The 25,545-nt window shown below is 46.7% G+C and overlaps 1 protein-coding gene across 1 annotated transcript in view; it reads left to right on the top strand.

Moving 5' to 3' along the window:
- Positions 1-7,536: 7,536 nt before the first annotated feature.
- Positions 7,537-25,545, top strand: part of LOC119390224 (lysyl oxidase homolog 3) — a 79,783-nt gene continuing 61,774 nt past the window's right edge. Inside the window, exons 1-3 of the mRNA XM_037657794.2 lie at positions 7,537-7,688; positions 16,605-16,894; positions 19,168-19,352. Coding sequence (XP_037513722.1) covers positions 7,663-7,688; positions 16,605-16,894; positions 19,168-19,352 — 501 coding nt within the window. The 5' untranslated portion in view covers positions 7,537-7,662. The remainder of the gene's footprint in view (positions 7,689-16,604; positions 16,895-19,167; positions 19,353-25,545) is intronic.

Here is a 25,545-nt window from a genome sequence, read left to right as displayed (position 1 = left end):
AGTAACTACATCATAAATACAATCTGTTTTATGACTTCCTGAACTTGAACATTTTGCATAAAAAAAACCGTTACGAACCGTTACGGAACATCTTTTTTTTTGTTCCGGAGCAGAAACGGAACGGAACTTTTTGCGGGGGAACGAAACTAAAACCGAAACGAAAAACATTTCGTTCCGACACCCTGTGTGTTATCGCAAAAGATTTCTCTCTTGATTTCTTTCACACCGCATTTCAAGTAATGTACGATCTTTCTTTCCTCCTTTGCGTACACATGACTGCCTCTGCTTCTCGGAGGCAGTCATGTGTTCATTGTGTTCGCCTTACCCCAACTACCCACTCAGAGGTTTAACGGCGCAAATGCCGAGAGGAATTAAAAGGAATTGGGCCACGGGAAGAACGCTGCAGAGAAGAGAAATAGATGCAGAGAAGCAGTGGCGCGTAGGCAGAAATTATTTTCGGAGGGGGGGGGGGCACGGTCCCGGTGTGCCCCCCCCCCCCCCCTGGCTACGCCAGTGAGTGAAGAAAGCAAACGAAGATTTAGGAAACAACGAAGAATATTTATTCCAGCTGTCTGGTCTAGCTGCTTGCCAAATGCACAACAATCGCAGTATTTCTTCTATGTGATAATTCTATTTGTCTATTTTTCAATCACTACGCCTTCTTCAAATTGTTACCTAAATGTTGAGATGACGAAGTCTTGGCCAATCTCCCAGAGTAGGTATGTAGGATTTAAAAAAAAAAAAGACGATTAAGACTATATGATCCGTCCGACTCTTGGCCGATTCCCCTGGATGCCAATCGTGAGCATCATCATCATCATGATGTGCCCCCTCCCCCCCTTCGCATATTGATGAGCAAACAAACAAACCATTTTCAGACAACCGAAGCGCGTTGATATAGAGATGCTTGTTCGAGACGTACGGCCGACGAGACAGCTATTATTACGTCATCCCTGATTATGCAGCTCGTCGTAACGCTGGCGCAACCACGCGCATGCGACAGTTTGCCGTCGCTGGTGCCGTCAGACGTGTCGGGTTTCTTACAAGCGCGCTGGCACCAAGTCATCTCCAGCGGCCCCGGCCTTGAGTCCGAAATGTGGGTCAGTGGAAAGTTGGCCACCTCGACTCACGGAAACAGCCAAATGCGCACTCGCAAGTGGTGTTTGTCTAAACACGGAGCACGCACTTTCACGAGTGGTTGTCATTTTTGAGATGATTGCCTTATAGGAGAAAGAGAGAGACTCTAAGCGTGTCCTCGAGTGCGCCTGACCAAGGACGTGCCTCAACACAGTCCCATTTTCGAAACCGCGGTAATGAGAGACAACGGCGGATCAGCCAAGTGGGTTGCTAACCGGCAATATGGAAAGAGGCCCGCGTTAGGAGATGTCATCCGTCGTGTGTCATATGTCTTACACATGCGCTGCACATGTGACAGGCTTGTGGCGTACATTGCCTTTCACGTCGCTATAACGCATCTCGCTGCGTGTGACCATTATTTTACAGTATGCAGAGTGCTGTTTAGCCCAAATGGGCACGAATGTGACGTGAATGCGAGGAGAGAGAGAGGGGGGCCACCGCACCCTGGTTCTTCCATCCGCGGCGCTTTTCGTATAGCAAGTGCACCATATACCGAGATAGGATGCTCAAACAATGGGGACACATCAGAGGCTGACGTGGGCGTCGATGTATATTTTGACACCGGCAGCTCGAAAAAAAAAAACTCCTTCTGTGGATAGAACAGGTGGAGATTATTGCAGGTCACGCACGTGACACTCGCTCGTCATGCGCGGAGAATGACACCCCGACCAAGCCATTGCCGACTTGCGATAACGAAGAGTCTCAAAAGGAAGAACGTATGTATTGGCATTTTTATTTCTGGTGCAGCGATGATTTTGCAGCTGGTGCACATTATCACTCTTTTACGCTCGATCTAATGTAACAAAGAAAACATGACCGCGCTAGTTGCACATAACTTGCCACTCTAACAGTGCGCACACAGCCGCCATAATAAGAAGGGAAAATCATTTGTGTGGCTTCAACCCAGAAGGCAACACCTTAAAAGCAGTATAATGAGACGACGCCTTATGCGTTTGCCCGTTATTTCAATAGATAACCCTCGTGCGAGGCAGCCAACTCAAGTGTGCTGACCTCGCTAGCTTTCCTGTATTCCCTTGTTTTCTGGCCCTGCCTCTGCTATGTGCGAAATTCCGGTTTACAACATCCGAAAAATTGAGTTTTTCATCATTTAAATGCCTCTAGCAGATTCTGTCTCCGCATTTTGTCTGTCGCAACAGCAGGGAAGATACGCGCGAAAAGAAACAAGGATGGCTGGAGAGGCTGAAATTACCTATACGTCGTTTACAGATATTTACTTGTGTTGTTTAGTATCAGTTCAGTATCTCTAAGCTACACAGTGGATAAAAGCCCTAGTATAAGTGTTCTGGAAAAATCTTGTCCATCTCAAGTTCTGAGAGTTCTTGAATTGGGTCCCTATTGAAATGTGGGCACCGCAGAGGGCATTGAACCTGCGACCTCGAGTTCAACAACGCAATGAACGCCATACCCGCTTGGCTGTACTGAGGCGGATACTGCATAGTCTCCAAGCAACAGTAATACGAACGAGAGTTGCTAGAATGCACGCCACAACATAGTTGCCTAATAAAAGCAGGTCACAATCGGGTGAACTTGTACATGTTCACTTATGAACTACCCAGCGTTACCAGCCACGGTGTTCTACTGGTTATGCTGCTCGACTGTTGACCCGCAGGTCGCGGGATCGAATCCCGGCCGCGGCGGCCGCATTTTCGATGGAGGCGAAAATGCTTGAGGCCCGTGTGCATAAATTTAGGTGCATGTTAAAGAACACCGGATGGTCAAAATTTCCGGAGCCCTCCCCTACGGCGTCTCTCGTAATCAAATCGTGGTTTTGGGACGTTAAGCCCCAACAATTATTAACTACCCAGCATTTCCATTCACAATGTTCATGCCTGAACCAAGGATGAGTAAAGAAGGATAGGTGGCGCTAGTACAAAAAGGATTACGGAAACAAAGGAATGTCTCGAAAAATCAAGGCAGCTTCGCACTAGTGGTGCCAAGCCTGAAGGAAGAGCGGGCGGCCTTCCTTGTTCCTGTCTTCCTCTCTATTTTAACGAGACAGCGTTAAAGAGCTCGTATCGCAGAAATTCCGCCGTTGGCGTCGGCGCCGTTGGTTGTGAGCGAAAAATCATCATCTTTTCCGTGACCGAAAAATCGAAAAAGCTGCAAATAAAATAATAAAAATGGTGGGTCCGAGTAAGAATCGAACCCAGACCGTCTGCGTGGCAAGCAGGTGTTCTACCACGCAGCCACGCCTCTGCTTGGAGCTGCCCTGAAAGTAACTTTCATGCTTCCCAAAAATACGCGTCCTGTATACAGGTGTCACAGTACGACATGTAATATCGCAGTAATATTGCGTGGTACAAGCGTACATTGACATCGGGCGTCACACCATGTCAATATCATAACGACTTGGTGGTTTAAAGACAGCCACCCATTACAAAAGGCGCACACATTACTGCGCTTATTCCCTTAAGACCACGTAGTGGGCGCATCGCAACTTCGAAAGAGTTTCTCGCGCATAATTGCTCCTGGTTTAAAGCATGCTACCCATTACATAAGGCACACACCTTAGTGCGCGTATTGTGTTAAACACTCGTAGTGTTCGAAGTGCGCACTCGGGGCAGGATATCGCTATCGCGTCCAACTCTTAAGGCCAAACCCCATATACGCGAAAATGCACGCGACAGCGACGAGCGACGCGACGTAGATGGTCTTCGCGCAAGCGGTCGCTTGGATGGGCAAACCCCATTCACGCGACGGCTTCGGCGAGCGATCTCCACTGTTGCTGGCATGAGGGCGTTTACTCGTGCCAAAAGTGACCCGTTGTCAGCGGTATGCAATGTAAAATGCGATGTTTTGTTGCTTAATTGTACATAAAATGTTTATCATTGTCTTGCAGCATTTTTTTTTCGATCCCATCACTGCTGCTACGTGCCGCCAAGCCGCGTCACAGACGGCGCGGGACTCGATAAGAAAGTGGCGGCAATCAGCAGTACGTCACTGATGAATCTTGTTCCGGTGTTTTGCTATTGACTGCTTGAGCACAGCACTTCCGGGCGACGAGCGACGGATTCCAAATCTGAAAAACCGAGCGATCGCGCGAAATCGACCACGCGACACGTCGCGCGAACGTCTCGTTTCGTCGCTCATAGCATCGCTCGTCGCTGTCGCGTGCATTTTCGCGCATATGGGGTTTGGCCTTTAAAGGCGAAGCTTAAGCGTCCCCCAAATTTTTTTCTATCTCGGTATACTGTCTCTGCTGCTTTCTCTCTCTCTGTCAATGTCTTTCTCTCTCCGCATTTCTCGCTTCCTCTTTCTCTGTCTTTCTCTGTCTCTTTTTCGCGTGTGTTTCTCTCTCTCCCTCTCCTTGTATTTGCTTCCTCTGTCTTTCTGATTTTTTATGTTCCATTTGTACTTACCCGTCGCCTTTAGTTCGCAGTAAGTTTATTGACAGCATAAAGCAGCCCTGCCCTCACTGCGACGAGAGACGATGCACGTTACCCCACATGCTCTGGCAATGCACGGCGTTGCGCGGTGGCGAGCCTCTCAGCACAGAGCACGCCCGAAGGACGACAGTCTCTAGCTTGGACCGGGTGGTCCACGTCTGGGCTGTCCAGAGGGCCCGCACTTTGGCGGACGGGCTCGCCCTTCCTGTCCCCACGTAGGTGCGGCTCGCAGCCGACCCTTTCTTTTGAGGGGAATCGGCCCCTCGGGACAATTTATTTTATAAATAAAGTGCATCGACTGACTGACTGTCTTTCTACCTATGTCTCTCTTTCTTTCTATCTATTTTTCTCTCTCTCTCTCTCTATCTGTTCTCGTTCTCTCCCCCATCACAGTTAGTGCATCCTACGCCGGACAAATCGGCACTACGGTAGAACACGCGCCGGGCGCGCATGTTCGGGGATTTGCGCCACCCTCTTCTTATGTGACCCCCCCCCCCCCCCCCCCCCCCCCCCCCCCCCCCCGTCCGCATGCCTAAGTGCTCTACGTGTAGTTATATACGCTGAATTGCAAAAATTCAGTCCGTAATAATGGACACTCAACAGACTTGGACAATCTAAAGGACGAACGAGACACACGTAGCGTTTACATTTAAACTGTTTATTAAGAATGTGTTCTCTCTGAGCGATAAAGAAGTGCTGCAACAAGGACTGCTAAGTGGGCACTGGGTCACGCGCATTTATAAATGTGGCCCGTAAAAAGTGAGCTTCTCTTTGCATCTACGCAACGGAAGCTAAAGTGATACGCTTTTTTTTATTCGCACGTCTCTTCAGTTTCGTTCTGTTCCACTCGCTTGCTGTGAAGAGGTTGAAGTGCATATGAACTCGGCTACTCCATTTCTATGCTTTCTGCAGCGTAAAAAAATGGCCGCCATCCCGCCCTGCGAACGTGAATGTCCAGCGAAGCTGTATCAAACACCACACATACATACTGATGGGGGTATGTTTTATTATTACATCATTGTAATGATAGTGATAATCGCTTTTGTGGTCGCTGTGGTAGACCTTTGTGGTCGCTGTGGTTCTGCGGTCATTTTCAGCACGACGGAATTTCTTCCTTTCGTACAGCATTGTATTCACGCTGTTCTTCTGGTGTCTTTAATTTCCGTGGTCTACCCATGGTAGTCTTAGAATGAACAGAATGAGTTGCTAGACCGGTCTCCCTTTTATATATGAAAGCGTGAAACACACGCGGGGAGAAGGAAGGGCCGTTTAAAGTCACTCGAAACCCTCGTCTGAAGTGCAAAGCAGCTGCAACGTAATCTTTACCGGGTATGCGTGGAAGAGTGTTTCCATTGTTCACAGACGCCTTATTCAGCATGCGGTTTTTCATGCTTGTTTTGTGGTTCTCCTTATTGAAACGAATACCGAGCTCTATGCTGTATGCCTGATTGCGAAGAAAGATGTGCCGTTTGCCTGCAATCGTTAAAGGGCCCCTAAACATCCGAGAGGTCGAAATTTAGCTGTGGCGTTGCAGTTGTGCACGAGCCTACAGCGAACGCTTTCGTCAGCTCGTCAGTCCCCCTATCCGAATGCCCTTCCTCAGCGTCCGAAGTGAAAACGCAGGGAACGCGCGCGCATCTGCTAGCAGAGCAGGACGCGAGCGTCTGTTGGTGGTTTAGGGGCCTGGTGTTTCGTTTTTGGTCCACGAACACGAAACCGCTCCGGGGTAGAGGTATACGGCTTCGCTGTAAAGAAAGTAATAAAACTTGCCCCCGATTACGAATCGGAGCCTTAGGCTTAAAGTGACACTGAAGAGAAAAACGATTTTTCGCGTATTAGTAAATTGCAGTTTCAAAATACTGATAACACCACTCTTACAGCGAGAAGACGTTTGGTAAGCGAGAAAATACACGAAAAGAAAATGCGCGTAGCGGCGCCTCCTTCAAATTTCCGCACCAAATGCCGTGACGTCAGAGATTTTCACGGCGTCTGCAAGGTCATAAGTAGTTATAATCAGTAAAGATCGAGTACATTGTCCTCTGAGGGGCCCATAAACATTTAACGTACCAAGTTTCAGGAAATTTCATTAGCCAAAGTCGCCAAAATACAAAAAATGTACTTTGAAATCCGTGGCGTCACATGCACAGATTTCGGCGCGGAAGTTAAAAATGAGACTTTGATAAAAAATGAGACATTGTTCGATGAAGATTGCCTAATGGCTGCATCTTTAGGATAACCAACGCTGCAACAGCTGTGGTTTATGCAGAAATTTGTGGAAATTTAAGAACCTATGCTAAGATTCACACGAAACATTCAGAGAACTACTAAAATTTTCACTAAGGAGACGTCGCGTCGCGAATAGCTCTCCCTTTCTGTACTACGACCGTTATACGACAGTACGCTACTCTACTATGCCCTCAGATGCTGTCACTGATGCCACCGCAGGCGTATACGTTTCGCCTCTAACTGGACAGCAGAGGCGCGGAACGTGACGCATACAGTCCTTGTCAGTGCACTCCCATAGCGTGCCGGCCGCTGAACTCTACACACTCGAGACTGCAGGGAAAACATTTGCGATTACAAAATTTTCAGCTGCCTTATCTCTCGACGAAATTCGAGCGCACGATCACGGCATTGTAGGTTGGGTTGCTCGGTCCGCCTGTACATAGCGCGACGTCATTATTTCTTTGTTTCGTCTGCGTCCATGGGCACCGCCAGTAGCGCTTGACACGAGGGTCGCTCGCACAGCTCGGAATGGCTGTCATCGAGCGAGGGACCCCGCCCCCCACGAGGGAACGCCGCTTGCAAAATGCACGCAGTGGCCCTAAACGCACGTGGCTCCTCGAGGTCCCCCCCCCCCCCCTTCTCTGGCGTACTCCGACAGGCACGCAGCGCGCACACTCGGTGCATCGGGCGAAAGCCGCCGTCCCGTCTGGCTGCCAGACACAAGACAGCTGCGTCCGCCGCCTCTGGGACTGCCTCTCCTGCGTTTGCCCGGTCCTCCTCTCCGAAGTTGAGCACCGGACCGCAGTCCGAGCGGCGGACCGTCCCGAGGCAGGAAGGGTGCGGGAAAGCAGCGGCTTCATCTGCGGATCTTGCGGGCATCCACCGACCAACCATGGCTGACCACGCCATTGACTCGAGGTAGGCGCTCGGATTCCCAGGGTCATTGCCAGCGAAGCTCTGTAGCTGGGGTCTTATTTTCGCTGAGAAGACTCCGGACGCTAGCTCTCTGAGCTGAGAAGAGGTGCGGTTTATGGGGTGGTTTCTAGAGCACTGCACGGGCGCTGATTTTCGGCCCGGGCACGGAACTCGTTCAAGTTTACCCGCCCGAACCCAGCCCGGTGATTCAAAGCGAGACCCGGGCTCAGCCCGAACTAGAGAAAAAATTTCGCCTACCCAGCCCGGCCCGGCCCGACCTCAGATCGGGCCCGACAGGAGCCCGAGCCAATAATCTAGGTGGTGTCGCCCGAACATGGGATCGACAGCAATGTGTTTTAAGTGGCAAATATCTACGCTTTGTTGGTGCGTGTATCTATAACTGTTATAATTTCACCTACGGTAATTTCTTGTAAAAAGGGGCTCGCGGTGGAAACAGCTGAGAGGACATTAACTGGGCACAATGAATGTTTGTTCGGCAGTGGTATACTGTACCTATTTCTTGTGCAAGTACAGTGGGGATCATCAAGAGTGTTTTGTAGCAGATACTGTAGCAAAGAAAGTGATTGCAGCATACATTCAGTTTTGATAGGGAGCGCAATAAAAACAGAGGTGACGGAGAAAAGAACGCTCTTTTCACTTTGTTTTCATTGCGCTCTCTATTGAAATTTGAAGCATGCGCAAAGGACAAAGGCAATCGTGCACCCTTCTGGACATGTAGCACGTGTCTTCAGCATAGTAGCACCTTGCCACAGCAAGAAAAATAGAGGAAGAAAAATTGTTGTAAATGCACTAACCAAGATAAAATTATAACGAACCGCGTGCACCTCGTATACTTTTAGAAGTATGCATAAACAGCCGAAAAAGAAGAAAAAAAATACTATTTGTCAAAGCATTCTTTTCATATATCGCATCACTGCTATTATACACAGTCTATAACTTTCTTGTGGCACATTTTATAGTTTATTTCTTCCCAATTTATTGTGCGAAAGATCAAATTATCAAGAGATTATGGCTTTAAGCACGCCATGCGCTGTTGCATCCCATATCCTGCCGGGCTAAAGTTTCTCGCACTCCTTGTGCTAACCGCAGGGGCGCACATCTGCCTTGCGAATTTTTAAGGCTTCGGCAGTCGTTGTTCTTAAATGTCACCACTGGAGCAGATTTAGAACGTCTTTGTGGACCTCTGCAGAATGAGCATAACTGTCCAGCTCGATCCCTTCATTTCTCTCGTTCCCGAACGTCGTGCCACTATTCAATGTTATCGATGGAGGGCTTCTCCTTGCAGTTTTCAGAAGTGTATGTTATACACGGTTTGCAGCGTGCTCTTTCTTTCATATTATAATGGTGCATGCCTTCCTAACGATGTTGTATTGGCAGAAGGTGGTCATTGGACTACACGGGCAGGACTGGCAGGAGGGGCCCGAAGCCTTTTCGATCTATTTTCGAGGTTCGTTCCAGCTTGTTAACAAAGGCGCGAATAAGCTTCTCGACGCTTACTCGTTGGATGCATATGGTTCGAGGTAAGGGTATATCAGCCGGCACGGAATTCGCAATTGTTATTTTTCAAGCCAGATATTTCGTCAAGCGAATATAGACCTACTTTGCCACACGCCCTGCTTAATGGACCTCGGCTGTTCCTGCACACTCCAACGCTGCTGCGGAGTATCATGTAGCTGTCGCACTGTATAAGGCAGGGGTCTCAAACACGCGACCCACGGGCTGCATGCTCGCCACATGCCTGTCTTCGTCCCATTTTTAAAAAAAAATTCTTGTTATGTACGCGTTCTTCAGCTACACAGACATCAAAGGTTCAAAGCGTTTTCCTTTTCTTTTTTTTTTTCGTGAGGCACCCCCCGCGGCCACCATGTGTTGATACATAACCGTGAAACAAAACTCTATATATCAGAAGCGGCGTCCAGATTTTAGTCATTTGGCGATAAGGATCGGTATGTGGTCGGAATCCTGCAGCCAAGTACTCTCCTTCAGAGATTATATGAGATAGCAGAGAGCTCTTCGTTCAAATGGCAACGTTTGCTGACATTTGGTACAATCTATCCCCCCCCCCCCCCCCGTTTTTACCTTCGTCACTGTCCTGGCCTTTGCGGGAGTAAATTTTCGTGAATCCGGCCCCTTAGCTTTGAGTTTGAGACCCCAGATATAGAGGAACAATGCGACAGCTCAGACGTTAACAATGTGGGCACACAAAGCAGGCTGTACATGTCCATCTCGCGACACATCAGCCCTCGAAGCCATGACGGAGCCACGGAAAAAGAATGTGTCCTTATACGAATTCCATGTTGCAAGCCTCCGCGCAGTTCTTTCCTTTAAGTGGAGGGCTGGAACTTCCAAGACCTTCACCAGTTTGGAGCTCTGTGATCGCCCTTGCGGTGATAAGTAACGTTATAGGTATGGGTTTATTATAGTACATTTATTCTTGCTATTACAGAATAACATTTGGGATATAAAGTAATAACGAATGTAAATAAAGCACAGAATAGCGACATGTTAACTATTCAAGCGCCTGGTCTACATAATTTTAGCTCGCCCGTTTTAGATAAATCAAGTAGCCCCATATGCAAGAAGCAAGAGTTCAGTACTTGTCACTCATAAAACTTCTCGAAATAGCTTGCCCCACATAGAAAAAACGTTATTTTGAGATAAAACGTGGAACATATATGTATGCACAACATACGTGGAACAAATTTAAATGGACACGTAAGAGAAAAACGATTTTTCTATTATCAGTAAATTACTCTTTTACAGTTTCAAAATCACATCGCTCGCCCCGCCAAGACTCTTGGTAAGTGAGAAAACGCGCAAAAAGGAAATACGGGTGGCAACGCCATCTTGATATTGGCGCAGCAGACGCCATGACGTCATAGATTCTGACAGCGTCTGCTGGGGCCTACGTGTTTCCTAATCGGTAAAAATGAAGTACATTGACCTCTGAGGGGGCCATACTTACGTGCAAAGCTTCAGGAAATTTCGCTGACCCAATGCCACCATAATACGACAAATAAAGCTTGAAATCCGTGACGTCACGCGCGGAGATTTCAGTGCGAAATTTAAAAACGGAACTTTGACCTTGATTTTCTCCTGTATTAATAAACTGATGACAGTGAAATGGCTGACATTCGGGTTCTCAGAGTACACTTTATCAATCTAAACGAATTCATTGTTTCGCTTTAGTGTCCCTTTAGGAAATGAGCTAAGTTCAAGCCCGGCCCGACCCGAACTCACCACCTCCAATCCGGGCCCGGCCCTAAGCCAGGAGCTTCGGGCCCGAACCCGACCAGGGCCCGCCGTGAAAACTACTTTACACGGCCCGGCCCGGCCCGTGGGGCCCGAGCCCGTGCAGTGCTCCAGTGGCTCCTCCACTGAAACGTGCACCAGCGCGAAATAACACAGGACATGCGAAATTGATTTACTGACGTTATTTGTGCTGATAACGGTTTCCGGCTTTTGCGCAATACGTTTGGGCTAGCCTGAGTGTCTTGCGTACGCTATAGAGCAAGTTGCGTACGAAAGAGAGCGTGCTCTGATGCCGATTGATCGCACATAATTCCTGCACGGGCAGAGAGAATCAGTTCGACGATCAGTGGCGGTATGAGTAAGGCATGTCACTCCGCGACTGATTGATGCTTCCGCTATAGAAACACATGTATACACATCTCAGAATGTTGTTAAAGTGTGAGTGCCGCAGAAGCAATTGGTAATCGAGTGACTGAGCACAATTTTGCTTTATGCACGAGCCGCAATGGGAATAGATAAGTCGTTCACAAATAACGCCTGATTGGCGTGCAATTTTCTTTTATTTTTTTGCGTTCCTGGTATACCTCCATGAGTTCTCGTTGCAGCAGGCTTTCATGTAAAGTGTATGGCGTAACGAGGCAAAAAGAGCACGCTCGTTTTACAGCTATAGGAGTTTTCAACCAGCTACCTCCAGGTCAGACATGCACTAGCTAAGCGTGTTGAAATGAAACGGCATTTTTGAGAGTGTATATATTATGAGGGTAACCCTCGCACAGCAGTGCCGCTAGAGTTGAAAGCGCAAGTTTCACGCAGTTGCTCAACATGAAAGAAGATGTGCTCGAATGAAGGCATCCTTCTCAAAAACTGGTTAGCAAGGATTGCACTGGAATAAAAAACGCCGAAGCATGCAATTGGCGCAGTTAATTTAGTACATCCCATAGCAATGGCGACATTAGAATGTTCACCATTTGTACCCCGTGCGCGCTCGCTTCGTGCGTAAATGCTACGAGTGCGCACTATGGGTGCGTTTGAGAATAATCGTCAGTCCGTATTTTGGTTGGTGTGCCAAGGTCAGTGTCATTGGATGTGAACGTAACGTCCACGACTTCTGCGGTATTAATGACGCGGGACTACGGGATCACGGCTGCCTGATCACCGCTGCTTGAAAGCCACAATGGCTTGCATTGGGGCTGTCATATGGTGGTTTTGGCACGTAAAATCCCAGTGATTATTATGCAGTGGGGCTAACTTAGAATAAATGCTCAACGTTCGTGAACAATCTGCTTTCATTCCTTTGTCCATTATTTAAGATCGCTTTTGAAGTCAGTACATCGTTCTGAATGAAGCCGCATTGCTGCAACCTTCACACTAACCGTTATAATGGCAGTGATGGAAGTGCGGCTACAATTGCTCCAAACAAAAGAGAAATGCTGCTCCAAAGTGTAACATTTGTTAGTAACTGCTCCTAACCCGCTCCAAAATGACGCTGGGAAACTGAAAACAGTGAACTTCAATCGTGTGACCATCCAGCGAACCTGAACGAAAAAAAAAAAAAACAAGCAGTATACTATCATCTAGCATGCAGCTTCCTTACTAGCTGTATACTAGCATATTGCCAATGCTACATATACTGGCATTATCGATATACATCTGATTTTGCTGTACATTTGTACCTGACAAGCAGACTATTTTGGTGAAGTGTGTGTGATATCAATTCGTTATCATGCTGATTACGAACTGCTGCTGTGACGACTTTGATATGTGACTGATTAAATTTACCACTTTACCAACTTTGACCTCATTTATGCCACAAGAAATGGCATTTTAAGTGTATAGCTCTTTTAGCTTCTTGTATTTTTGAAATTTTCAATGCTGGCTATTTTGGTGTAATATATTAAAATATAATGAACTCGTACCGATAATAAACAGCTTCTTTGGCAATAGTTACATGTCATGGTGGCTACTTTTGTAATTTGGTGCTCAAGCTTTGTCGTTTTTATATTATTTCTGCCACAAGTTCTGGTATTTAAAATATATGTTGCTCATCTTACTTCATGTTCAATGACCATCCATCTGCTTCATTATTTGTTTCTTGCAATTTGAAGTGAATATTGTATGTGCAATATGTTTATTATGAGATGCTTAATGATCCTTTAAACTTCAGGAGGCGTTCGGAATATTTTGCAATCTGCCTCAAAAACACCAACAGCTGCTCCAAACTAGCATTTTTTCTGCTCCGAAAACACTTATGGCCGCTCCAAAGCACCATTTTTTCTGCTCAAGAATCTGCTCCAAAAATCAAAATGTCGCTTCCAGCACTGTAATCGTGTCTGTTGGGCGAGAGAGGTGAAGTTATTGAATTGAAAAGGAAAGAAGAGCAGTTATGCGCAAGTAAAATTGTACGCACTAGCCAAATAGCGATTGCACGAGGATATAGTGGATGTTATATGATCCGTACCCTTATACCATTTAATATATGCATGGAGACCACACAAAAGATGTACAGGGTCGGCCACATCTAAGGTGAACACCTCATTAGTATTCAAGCCGGTCAAACGAGAACGTTTAATCTACTATACACTAGGAAAATGTCCGGTATATGACGTCTGATAATGGTGTCTATAAACACGATAATAATTTTCCCAATCATTTACTAGACATCAGTTTTTATGAGGCCTTGAAGACAAAGAGGTGCTCACAGTAGATTTGCACGGCGCTGCACATGTAGAATTACTATTAGAGCATCAACTAAAGCAACTAAAATGATGCTTAGCCGACTATCCCACTAGATCCATCCGTTCATTCATCCATCCCGCCGTCTGCCTGGAGCACGATGCGCTCCATTAAGAAATAAACGAGATAATACGAAAATTCACGCTGGTGAGTTTCGAACGCATGGCCTCACGCACGGAGACCAAATGCCGTGCCCGTTGGGCGAAACATCCACGCTTGGAGAATGTGAATATATATCTGAGCCATATATACCGGCGACGGCGGTGTCCACGTGACAAGCATGTCTGTTCGCGAGAGGAGAGGCTCGATCATTTTGCGGTGCGATGGAGGGCGCAAGTGTTCTCGCCGTGCTGCGATCTCGCCTGGGCGAAAGCCGCCCGCGACTGAAGAGCAGTGGCGTAAGAACGCTGAATGGCAGCTTGAATGACGGCGGACAACTTGAAGCACACAGAGGTATGCATAAGCATTCTGCCACTTGCTCTTCTTTACGCATTGTTTTACCAAGTAAAACGCAGACAGTAACAGCACAACAAAACAGCAGCAGCGTCAAAGATGATGAACAAGAGAAAGAGGCACAATCTCGCGCATACTTCGACAACTCCAGTAAAGTTTCTGCAGAATTTTCTCGTTGTTTGCTCTATTGCCTGGTTCACACAAACAAGAGGCAAGATCACAATACAAATAATAAAAACGGCGTAGGACAGCCCTCAAGAACTTCGTGCAAGCAGGTTTGTCTAGGGAGGGGCCATTCGGGTTTCTCGGTTTCCACTTTATAAATATGTCTAAGATGTTACATGCTTTCAGTGAATTCTTCCGTCGCTGTTCCCCACTTCCGTGTCCGCGTCCTCCTCACAATGTTGAGGACCAATGCCATGAACATATCGCGGAGGGCGCCACCTCCACGCCTACGTCAGGGAATAAGTGGATGCCGTACGGTGTTAAGGGCTGGTCTTTCTGAAAGGTTTGTTTAAGCAGGCTATAGTCATGAACAAGACATAGTCTTATCTTTGTTTAGCTTTCTACAAAGCGGCTCCAAGTACATAGCCAATAAAAAAAGGGGCGGGGGGATAAACCGCACACCTGTCTCACAGTTGACCAGTCTTAACAGCTGACGTTAAAAGCTTCTAATGACCTGCTTTTTTTATTAGGAGGTGAGAAGTGCATTCCTCATAACACATCTTCACTGCGTCCATGCAATATTAGGTACTCTACATTTACATAATCAAATATAGAGCAACGAATTTCATTCGAAAGCCTTTTGCAAGTCCAACTTCAACATGGCTTCATATTCGCCAAACTCATGAGAGTATTTAATATGCTTCTGGCAATACAGGTGTTTGAACCTTCTTTTGATGACACATGTTTGATGCGGCCCCACACTGCTTGTACTAACTCCTGTAGTCGTTTTGCAAGCACCTTTATAAGAGAGAGTGAGAGAGAAAGCTCGTTAATAAAAAACAGAGAATTCTGCCGGCGTACCTAAAGGCGCCTACATGCTACTCTGTATAGGGGAGGGGAGTGAGGACAGAAAGGCCCTAGGAGGAGGAGGGCAGGAAAGGAGAAGGAAAAAAAAAGATACTATGAGCGTGGTATGTACATGTCACAACGTAATGATGCTGATGCAAGTTAAATTACAGTTTATCAATTCGGTGAATGTCCTCGAGGAATCTGAACAGAAATTTAAAAAATTTTACGTTGCTGAGAAGCAGAAGACGTAGGTCCAAGTATTTTCCCAAGATCTAGCGGTGCTTGGTAAGTTGCGCATATTCTATCTTGGAGACAAATTCTTTCTTCTCTGTATGCCTGGCAATCTAATAAGATATGCTCTATTGTTTCTAGAGCACCACAGTTATCCCAGTATGGGTCAGTGGTCAAACCAAGGCGGCACATGTAGCTATAATGTTGCGTTGAGGCGAAGTGGGTGATAGAGTGTCTCAAGGTGACGAGGAAGGTGATGCGGGTCTTGTTTTTAAGTCAGGGTCTACGGAGCGGAGAAGGAGGCCTTGAGGCGAAAGATTCCATAAGTGATCCCTCTCTAGGTGGGCGTTCTTCTTTGCCATTGCTGATGCATCTGATTTAGTGAAGTATGTTCGCCGAATTTTCCTTAAGCATATACCTCTACGTGCAGCTAGATTCGCTTTTTCATTTCCGTATATGCCGCAGTGTCCGGGAATCCACTGAAACATGACAGTGTGACCAGACACAGTGGCCATGTGGTGGGTGTAACCAATGTCTCGGGTCACCGGGTGTTGTTGATGAGTGGCATTGATGTTGCTCATGCTCTGTAGGGCTGCTTTCGAATCCGTTAAAACGACTCATCGTCCAGGAGGTTGCCAATATCTTGCAGTCGACGTTCATCAACATATCGGGTGCTAAATATAAATAGCTACACTATCTACGGATCCTCTGTATTCGGTATAAGCACGGCGGGGGATGCCTGAAAACATGGACAAACCTGCTTTCGCTTGGAGCCTTCGTTAAACACTATCGCTCCTTTACCTATCGCTAAACCTATCGCCCCTTTATGTGTGTTCGTGCGTGTGTTTGTGCGTATGTTTATGTGTGTGCTCGTGTATATACACATACAAAATATAATTATCTGGGGGGGGGGGGGGCTCAAATCACCCCCTGGCTACGCCACCGGCTGATAGCCCTACAGGCTGCTCTGTTAGTTGTTGATAATGGACACGTAAAAACATCAATGAATCTGGGCGGAACTTTTGTTAAGAGTGTTCGTCGTGCGCCCTGTACGGGTGGTACCGCTGCGTGGTTTCGTGCATAGTACGTTTGTTAGCATCCGCTGATGAGCGAGCGGGCGACAACAGCTGCATGCGACAATTAGCTGAGTACGAAAAATCAGTGCGCAAGGTGAATCCTAATCACACCGTCGCGCTTTTCTCCGCCTCCACGCAGGCATCGGCGTGTTACTGCTGCCCTGAGGACGCCATCGCTGGCAGCCATCATGCTTAGCCTAGCGGCTGCTGTAAGCGGCGAGGAAGAGGGCAGCCTCCGGCTGGTCATCGGCGCTCGCGTGACGACGCACGAGGGCCGCGGCAACGTGGAGATCTTCCACGCCGATCGGTGGGGCTCCGTGTGCGACGACGAGTGGGACACCCGCGACGCCCAGGTTGTATGCCGCATGCTGGGACACGGGAACGCCTCGGCGCGCGTCACTGTCAGCGCGCACTTCGGAAAAGCGCTCAGTGAGTACATGCACCATCTGGCTCAACCTTCATATATAATATAATAATACACTGCACACCAGTGGTGCACTTGTGCCGTTAACGTCAAAAGTTTAAAGACCTCGAGACACCAGAAAAAGCTCAATAATCCCGCTACTTCGGCAGGCAGCCTTGAATTTAGGTCATGTTCTAACAAACTGGTCAACAGGACAAAGAAAAAAGAGACAGACGAGCGCAGTCTACTCACGATTTATTGAACATACGTAGTAGCCTAAAAGGGCCCCTCACCAGGTGACATGACGATTTTAGTTTGACATTGGAAGTTGTTGCAAGCCCAATAAGGAGCATTAGGCCACAAGAATTTTTCTAATCGGTCCGTTAGAAGCCGAAAAAAACAATAATTTGTAGCGGCGCGAAACCATGATGCGAGGAGGCGAGCTGCAAACCCTTGCCGCTCGCCCCGTGTAGCCTTCGCAAGCCAAATCCCTTCCCTGCGATCTTCGGCACGCGAGCGGGAGGATCATATAACGCATACGCATGAAGACGTCATGCGCACACGTCACGAGCGCACGACATGCCCTGCCCTTACCAGCCCGAGCTCCCGAGACGCGAGCGGTGTGGCGGCGTTCTTTGCGCTTCGTCTCTGCAAGTTATGCCGAATGCGCCCTCGCCGATCACTTAGCTTTCAACCTATTACTGAGCACGAAAGCTGCGACATTTGTACGGACGCGAGACTAGCGGTGTGCCGCATGAACATCTATTTAGACACGGGAGGATAAATCAGCCTAATGAGCGCTGGAACGCGGTGGAAAATTAGTTTCGTTGTAAGGGGTGGCGTCTGCACGATGCGCAAAGCGCGAGAACACGAACGCTTGCGAAACGTAGGTAGATTAGTCTCGAATCTCGCTGTGATTCGCAGTAAAAATTAAAAAATACAACGCACACATTCCGTTTGTGTGTTTTATTATTACTCTCAAGTTTTATTAATCTATTCAAGCACCAAATTACACAAACTACACGTCGTGTCAAATATTTATCACAGTGTCACGTGCTACTGTTGGCGACGTCAGAGCACAGTCGTCTACGTAAATGACCGATGTCACAGCACTACTATCTACGTAGGGCCGCGGCGGTCGCATTTCGATGGAGGCGAAATGGTAGAGGCCCGTGTACTTAGATTTAGGTGCACGTTAAAGAACACCAGATGGTCGAAATTTCCGTAGCCCTCCACTACGGCGTCTCTCACAATCATATCGTGGTTTTGGGACGTAAAACTCCAGATATTATTATTACCATCTACGTAGGGCCATTCCCTCATGTACGTCATCCCCTCATTCTCTGGGCGCGCGGCCGCGAGAAGAAAGGCAAGCAGCGTTCAGCTTGAAATTTGACCCATTTCTGCGGCGCGTAGCGTTGCAAGTTTTGGCAGACGTGATCGTGAACGCCCAGTGTATGCATCGCGCTCGTCAACTCAAAATTGTCAAACCTGGGGAGGGGCCCTTTAAATAGTGCCTAGGAAGGATGACGTGCCACTGTCAAAAAATAAGAACGTAACAAATAAAAAACAATACCCTTGTGAATTTCAATCGAGGCCGCGTACTCAACGTGGAGCGCAGATATTCGTTGTCAGGCAGGCTGATGGAGGCGGGGCTAATAAACCCATCTCCCTTTCTCTTGATACGAAATTTTGTTAGACGATTATCCTGTACCAAGTCGCCCAGCTTTCAACGCTAGTTGAATTTATTTAGATTTCTGGCCTGTTCTAAAACGCGTTAACATGTACTATGCCATTGGACGGAATACAGCCATAAATTACGGAGAAATGTAACGCCTTCTGAGACCTAGTAATCTGGATACGTTTGACACCGACAGTACATATTTATTGGCGACGTCCATGCACAACAAGCGCAGATCAGCGTTGGCGGCATGTTCACGTGGAAGTGCGTGTGCTCAGAACCAATGCTTAAAACCGCGGGAAGCTACGCATACGTAAGTTTTGATTGCCGCAAATTGATTATCATTTGATGTACGCAGAGGCAAATCGATGAAACATTCTTGGAACACGGGGCGTCGCTGGAGCTAACGTTTCGACAAACAAACTGTCTTCTTCAAGGCTGCAACTTCCAGGTTTACCAATGATACGCGAAAACGAGTCCGCTTGTCGGAACGTTGACACCCCGTGTTCCAAGGGTTTTTCAACGCTTCAAGGTTCCGGTGAACTTCTACCTTAAACGGATCAATTGAAATTCAGTACCCAACCACCGCGTGGCTTGTGTTGTTGATGCTTCTTCTAGGACCTATACTGATGGACAACATATACTGCACGGGCGAGGAGCTTCACATCGAGGAGTGCCCGTTCGACGGGTGGGGAGTACACGACTGCGGCAGGGACGAGGCCGCTGGTGTCGAGTGCCAACTACCGCCACCGCCGACGACCCCTGGTCCGCCGTCGCCAGTAAATGTGAAGAAGAAGATCAGGGTATTGCTCCCCCCCCCCCCCCCCCCACACACACACACTCTTTGCACACCAGACGTATGGAATGAAGCAGGTTCTTCTGCAAGCAACTTATATAGATTTCATTTCCTGAATCTTATTTACTAATAATAGGTGCGTCATGTCATTTTGCATCAAGAAGATGAGGGAGGCTGGGAGAAAAAGCCGAGAAGCAGTTTGACTAGCTCCGGCCCCCCAAAAGTACACTTTGGCGCGTTTACATCAAACTGTGCTGCACAAAATTAGGATTAAGAATAGCATACAGCGACAGGGTAAATAAACGAACAGAGCAAAAACAGAAACTAAATAAACGGATGGAGAAACAAAATTGTCAACAACAATACAACACATTTTCATTGGAAATATAAATCAATAAGAACACGTTGCAACACCTTGCAATACAAAAAAAGAACACTCGTTACTACAGAATCCACTGTTGAACTTCCGCAGGTGAAAACAGGGCAACATGTGTTAGATTTATCACTGCCGTTATGGAATGCCAGACAAACGTGGTTTTACATAGGAAGAGTGGCCATAGATACTTATGAATTGGTGCCTGCAACTTAAATTAGAGCAGAGAAGGGCCTGTACATTGGCGCGAAATCCATACCTTTTTTAATAGTTTTTTTTCATAACAGGCTATGATTAAGATAATCGAAGGCTTCCGTAAAATCTACATAGATACCTAGAGCCATCTGTCGATTCTCAAATGCATTCAAAATGAACTCCTTCTGTTCCAATAGAGGGAGTTCTGTTGAGCTTTTTTTCATGAAGCCATATTGTGCCGTATGTGTTATCTCGTGCTTATCGCAGAAGCTGGGCAATCTTGACAAAAGAAAAACTTTTTCCAGGCCTTTTCAATATATAGGTAGTAGCGACACTGGCCTCTAATTAGCTATGTTACTTTTTGTCTCCTTTTTTATGCAGAACGATTACTTTTGCTACTTGCATTCGTTTCGGGAAAACAGCTTCCGCTTAACAGAGATTGAAAACATGTGTTAGACAACGTGCTAAATGGTCTGTGTCGTGCTTGACGTGTTTTATTTTAATACCAACAGGGTCAAGAAAAAAAAAAGGTTTTTTTCGTTACTACGTGCTAAGTAACGCACAGCATTGTCGTTAGTTTTGCAGGTATTGAGATTGACGAAATCAAAATAATCATTGAATAAATCTGCTAATGGTTTCCCACTAAATTATTCGTCATTCTGTCTTATTTTTGTTAAAATTACTGAATGCGTTGATCGATTTAATACGGCATTTAGATTTTTTCATGTTATTTTTGATCTTGATGCGGACATAGAAAAGACCTCGCAGGATTAATCATCCTTAGCCTTTCTAATTTCTTTCGTTACACTGTTCCGATACATTTTATATACTCTGAGTAGATCAATATCACGAGTTTTAAGGAATTTTTTAAACATTCTATCCTTAACCTGCCATAAAAATTGTAGTGTAATCCATGGCTTACGAATTTTTGTTTTTTTCGGGTTCGTAAAATCTTGTGTGAAAATGAAGCATTATATAGCGACAGAAAGAGATAGAAATGATACAAATGATATACGCGCAGTCAGGATCGCTTGCTTTAAATTCTTCCGGTTCCGTATAGTGAGGAGCTACCATCGTTGAAATTCAAATACATGCAGTGAAACACTCGGAATACAAGGCGCATTATTCTATTCTCTCTAATTCGCAACGTTACACACAGTGATGGCTTTGTCTCCATCCATCCCGCCTTCTGATGAATATTTTGCCATTCTTGTGCCACGCACACCTGTAGCTATGGTCCTTCGTCCAGGCTTTTGCCTCTCCTAGAAGAATTCTGTGAGCTTTCGTCAGATACTCAAGAATGTATCACTGTTCCCTTGCATTTTTTCATCATATGCCGTTTCCTCAGAAATTCTTCCTTCACGGACTGCTTTGCGAAGTGAGCTATAATGCCGGGCGCTTAGTCATGAACAGCACGCAGTCTGTGTATCGACACGATGTCATTGAGGCAAACCAAGTTTTCGAGATATTTCATTGTCCTACAGGAAAGTATTTTCCTTTTGTGCGACTAGAATCCCGTGGAATTCAAGATTTAGCTTTCTACTGTGCCACTCGAGTCCATTGATCTCCTGTTTGACATTCTTTGACTCAGAGTTTGGCGCATGGTTTTCCGGTTTCTGCGCTCAGTTCTTTATATCCGCAGTTCCTTTGTCCTGGCAACGGATGTGGTTGAGAATTTCGTCGTGTTGACCAGACATCATTTTTGCTGATTCTTCAATGCTTTACACCGCGTCTTTGTCTCAAGAGTCCCTCAAGTTTTTCATTAACAGTCAAGAACAAGTATGCAAAGGCTACCTCGTCACTATTAGTTTTGGAACCCTGAGTAGCTCAGACTTCGTTGACTAGCATGTCGGACATCGTCACGACTTACGCCATGCTTCGCTTTTTGACTTGTTGTACTTAAAGCTACGGAACATTTTACAAAGTGATAGCGACAGCTACACCCTTCACACATCAAACTTTCGTCATCTAAGCACGAACGTTTGCAGCATGGACAAGTCTCAGCTTCAAGATCAATCTGTGTAAAACGTCTACTAACTGTCAACGAAGGTCACAAGAACTTGCAATACACATGCGGCAATATCAGCATTGCACACCCGCGGCAGCGGTGGAAAAACAGGTTCACCTTAACCAGAACTGAATGAAATCCACATTAACCTCACAAATTGATGCAATGAGCTTGAGTACGCGTGTGCGCAGAGGCTGCCGCCGCTGCCAAAGTGTGAGAAACGCCCGCCAAAAGCCAGGAAGGAAGCCACCGGAATACGTCACTGCACGTCACGCGGAGGTTAGCAGGTGGCACGCCAGCAACCGTCGGTGATAACCGCAGGAACTGCCGGCACGAGCACCACCAATTTGGTCTGTAGATGAATAGACTGTAGCAGGCAGAAGAAGCAGCCAGGCTTGCTAAAGGTCGAATCACAAACGTAGAGTCATCTTGGTTTCCAAAGGGGGCCAGCGTTTTCAGGGGGCCAGCGTTTCAGGCACTGCGGCAAGCCACCGCAGTGCCTGAAAATTTGATGCAATGAGCTTCAGTACGCAGTGAGCACAGGCTGCCGCGGCTGCCAAAGTGACGAATGTTTCGCGGTATTTCCGTAAACAAAATTGGAGAAGCTTGTACTAAGCCGCGTAAGGCTTGAAACAGCGAAACTGGACGATTCTGAAGACTAATCTGGTTGTTTCTGGGCCTCAACTAGGTGGCGCAGGTTCTAGGTTGCTTCTAGGTTGTTGCTAGGCTTTAGCTAGGTGATGCTAGGTTGTTTCTACGTTGATTCTCAGCGCAGAGAGGTTCGACCCAAATTACAGACAGTCACAGACGCAACACGGTTGTCCATCCTCCAGAGACAGAAACTTGCACTTAAACCAAGCGTTCGCACCCTTCGGGGTATTCTCGCAGCCGCTGTTGCCTTTCCCGTTCCTTAGTATTCTCTCGTTGTACGTATTCGGTGTCTTCGGCTCGCCGCCGTCGCTTAAGGGAAGGGGGGTCTCCTCATTTACTATTATTAATAATCGCTGTGGTTTTACGTCTTAATAGCCATTTGTTGAGCTAACTGCTGCCTTCTTCATTTTTAGTGTACAGTGGTGAGTAGTGAGATTTACCCAATTTCTGTAGCACATGCCCGCTTCTTCGCAGCCATTTGTTGGACTAACTGTTGCCTTCTTCTTTTTTTTTGTGGACCAGTGGTGATGGCATTTACCGAATTTCTGTGGCACATACCCATTTATGATGATGAGAGTTTTCTGGATCAACTCACAAGGAACGACTTGCTAAACAGCTTCGCTGATAAAAATACATTTGTTTTGCGGCGTTGCTATTCGCCTTATTTACGACTACGGGATGAGTTACAATTTACATTATTTTCCTCAGATTACCGGTGACCTTGAGTCACTTTGTAAACTGCAGGGGTAGTGGTTGCGTTGCTACAGGCAGGGCTTGCATTGCTGGCTATGAATAATATAGCGACGTTAAGCGCGCAAGACTCCAAAAGGAAGCGGGCAAGAGGCGTAGTGGTTTACCGATCATTTGTATACATGTATAAGAAGAATCAATCCTACATACTGAAGCCTCACATCCTCCCTACGAAAAAGTTTGTGCAGTGTAGCCAAATTGTGTTCTTCATATTTGCTTCCTGAAGCACATCGCGGGTAAAAAATGAGCAAACGTTTATCTACTTTCAATATCACACTACATGCGCTACGGTGTATCACCATTTCATAAACTGTTCCAAACATGATGAAGAGCGGCGGCTAGCTTTGTTGAGAGAACAATGGATTCTTCTTAATGAAAGTACTTGGTCCATGGTGGTGCTCCTTTTTCCATGGGTGTGCTTTGATGGTACTTTTGGGTGGGACAGCAACCCAAACAATTTCCTTCTATTTAAATCTCATGTTGCAATACTGCTGCTTGATTCCAGTTACCCTCACCAAACAAATAGGTGCGTGCGCGCGTGCAACGCGTCCCAGCTATGATACGCCAAGTTTTGGAATAGGGAAGCCTTCTATGCCGATGAAATCAACTGCATGTTGTTGTTAGTAATCTGGTCAAGCGTGCAGCATTTTCGTACTGAAAAATCAGTTGTAAAGGAAGTTCCCGAAACGTAAAAAATTGTCGTCCGCCCATTTTTAGCACGAAGCTAGACGAGAAAATTCATGCGGATCTACAAGACAAAGCTTTGAGATTTCATGGCAGCAGGCTTTTTTGAGAGCAGTGCTGCTGCAGGCGCACAAGCGGGAACCGATTTTTTTATTTCTTGAGCTTTGTATTGAATGCTGGAGAAAAGTGCGTGGAAGCCTTCGTTCCATAGTAAATTCTGTTAAAGGGACGCTGTGTTTTGGGAAACAAAAAGACATGCATGTTTGTCGAGAGCAATGAATACCATGGTGCCTAGTACAGGTGTACCGGATTCAAGGCCTGTTCTAACCATGGTGCAAGAAAAATGATTCTACCTGACAATGTCTATGAGCATTAGATCGCAAGACTTATCACAGGTATTAAGATAATAGATTTTGAGATTGACAAAAGCAGGATGAGATTATGAGGCACGCCGAAGTGGGAGGAGATTAATTGTCGTCGCCCAAGATACTTTAGCGTTGCTCCCACAGAAATGCGCCCTCCGTGTCCAGGTAGCAGCGCAACAGCTTACCGCTTAGAGGGATACTAAGGTGAAACAATGAATCATTTCGGGACTCTGAGAACTCTAATGTCATTAATTTCACCATATTAACAAAAGGAGAAAATAAAGGTCCAAGTCTCAATTTTAAATTTCGCGCAGAAATTTCCGCGCGTGACGTCACAGATTTCAGAGCGTATTTGTCGTATTTTTACGACATTGGCTCAACGAAATTTCCTGAAACTTGGTATGTTTAGTCTCTGGCCCCCTCAGAGGACAATGTCCTTGATTTTTACCCATTAGAAACGACGTAAGTCCTTGTAAGCGCCGTCAAAATCCAGGATGTCAGGGCGGGAATTTCAATGTGGGGCGGGAATTTCAATGCGGCGTCGCCACCCGCACTTTCCTCTTGCGCGTTTTCTCGCTTACCAAGCGGCGTCTCGTGGCAAGCGTGGTTATCTTGGTATTGTGAAAAAGTAGCTTACCAATGCGAGAAAAATGGTTTTCCTCTTCAGTGTCCTTTTAATCTTCAATGGCGGTTAGGTATTGCCACGCCCGTTTCTTGCCTTATGTTTTTCACCCACCAAAGCTATTAGCCACGCTCGGCGCAAATCGCGTCCCAAATGTTCGAGAGGCTTCGCGATTGTCTGAGATCATTTTGTAAAGATTACGCACAGGACGCGAATGGTCAAGTTTATTCGAGAGCTCTCGCAAGCGCCAGCGATAACGTTAGGACCTTCGATGCCGCATGTATAAATGCAGACGCGCCTTAACGCAAAAGAGTTTTTTGACGGCCGACGGTCTGTTCGCCGCTATCGCTATCAGTGTAGAGTGTGTATTGCTCTAGTTTGCCTTTCCGTTTCCCGGCCACAAATTCGGCCTAATGAGGAGTTTGATCTTGGACACGCCGACTGCTGCCTTCGTGGACGTCACAAGCCCATGACATCTAGTGGAGCTGCTGCTTCATGATCCGGGCGCTGACCCAAGCCCAAGCCGTGAAGAAGACGGTACTAAGGACAACC

This window comes from Rhipicephalus sanguineus, chromosome 1 (genome assembly GCF_013339695.2).
Source record: "Rhipicephalus sanguineus isolate Rsan-2018 chromosome 1, BIME_Rsan_1.4, whole genome shotgun sequence".
NCBI classification, from domain to species: domain Eukaryota; kingdom Metazoa; phylum Arthropoda; class Arachnida; order Ixodida; family Ixodidae; genus Rhipicephalus; species Rhipicephalus sanguineus.
The sequence above is the reverse complement of the archived record's forward strand: the minus strand, read 5'-3'. Positions and strand labels throughout refer to the sequence as shown.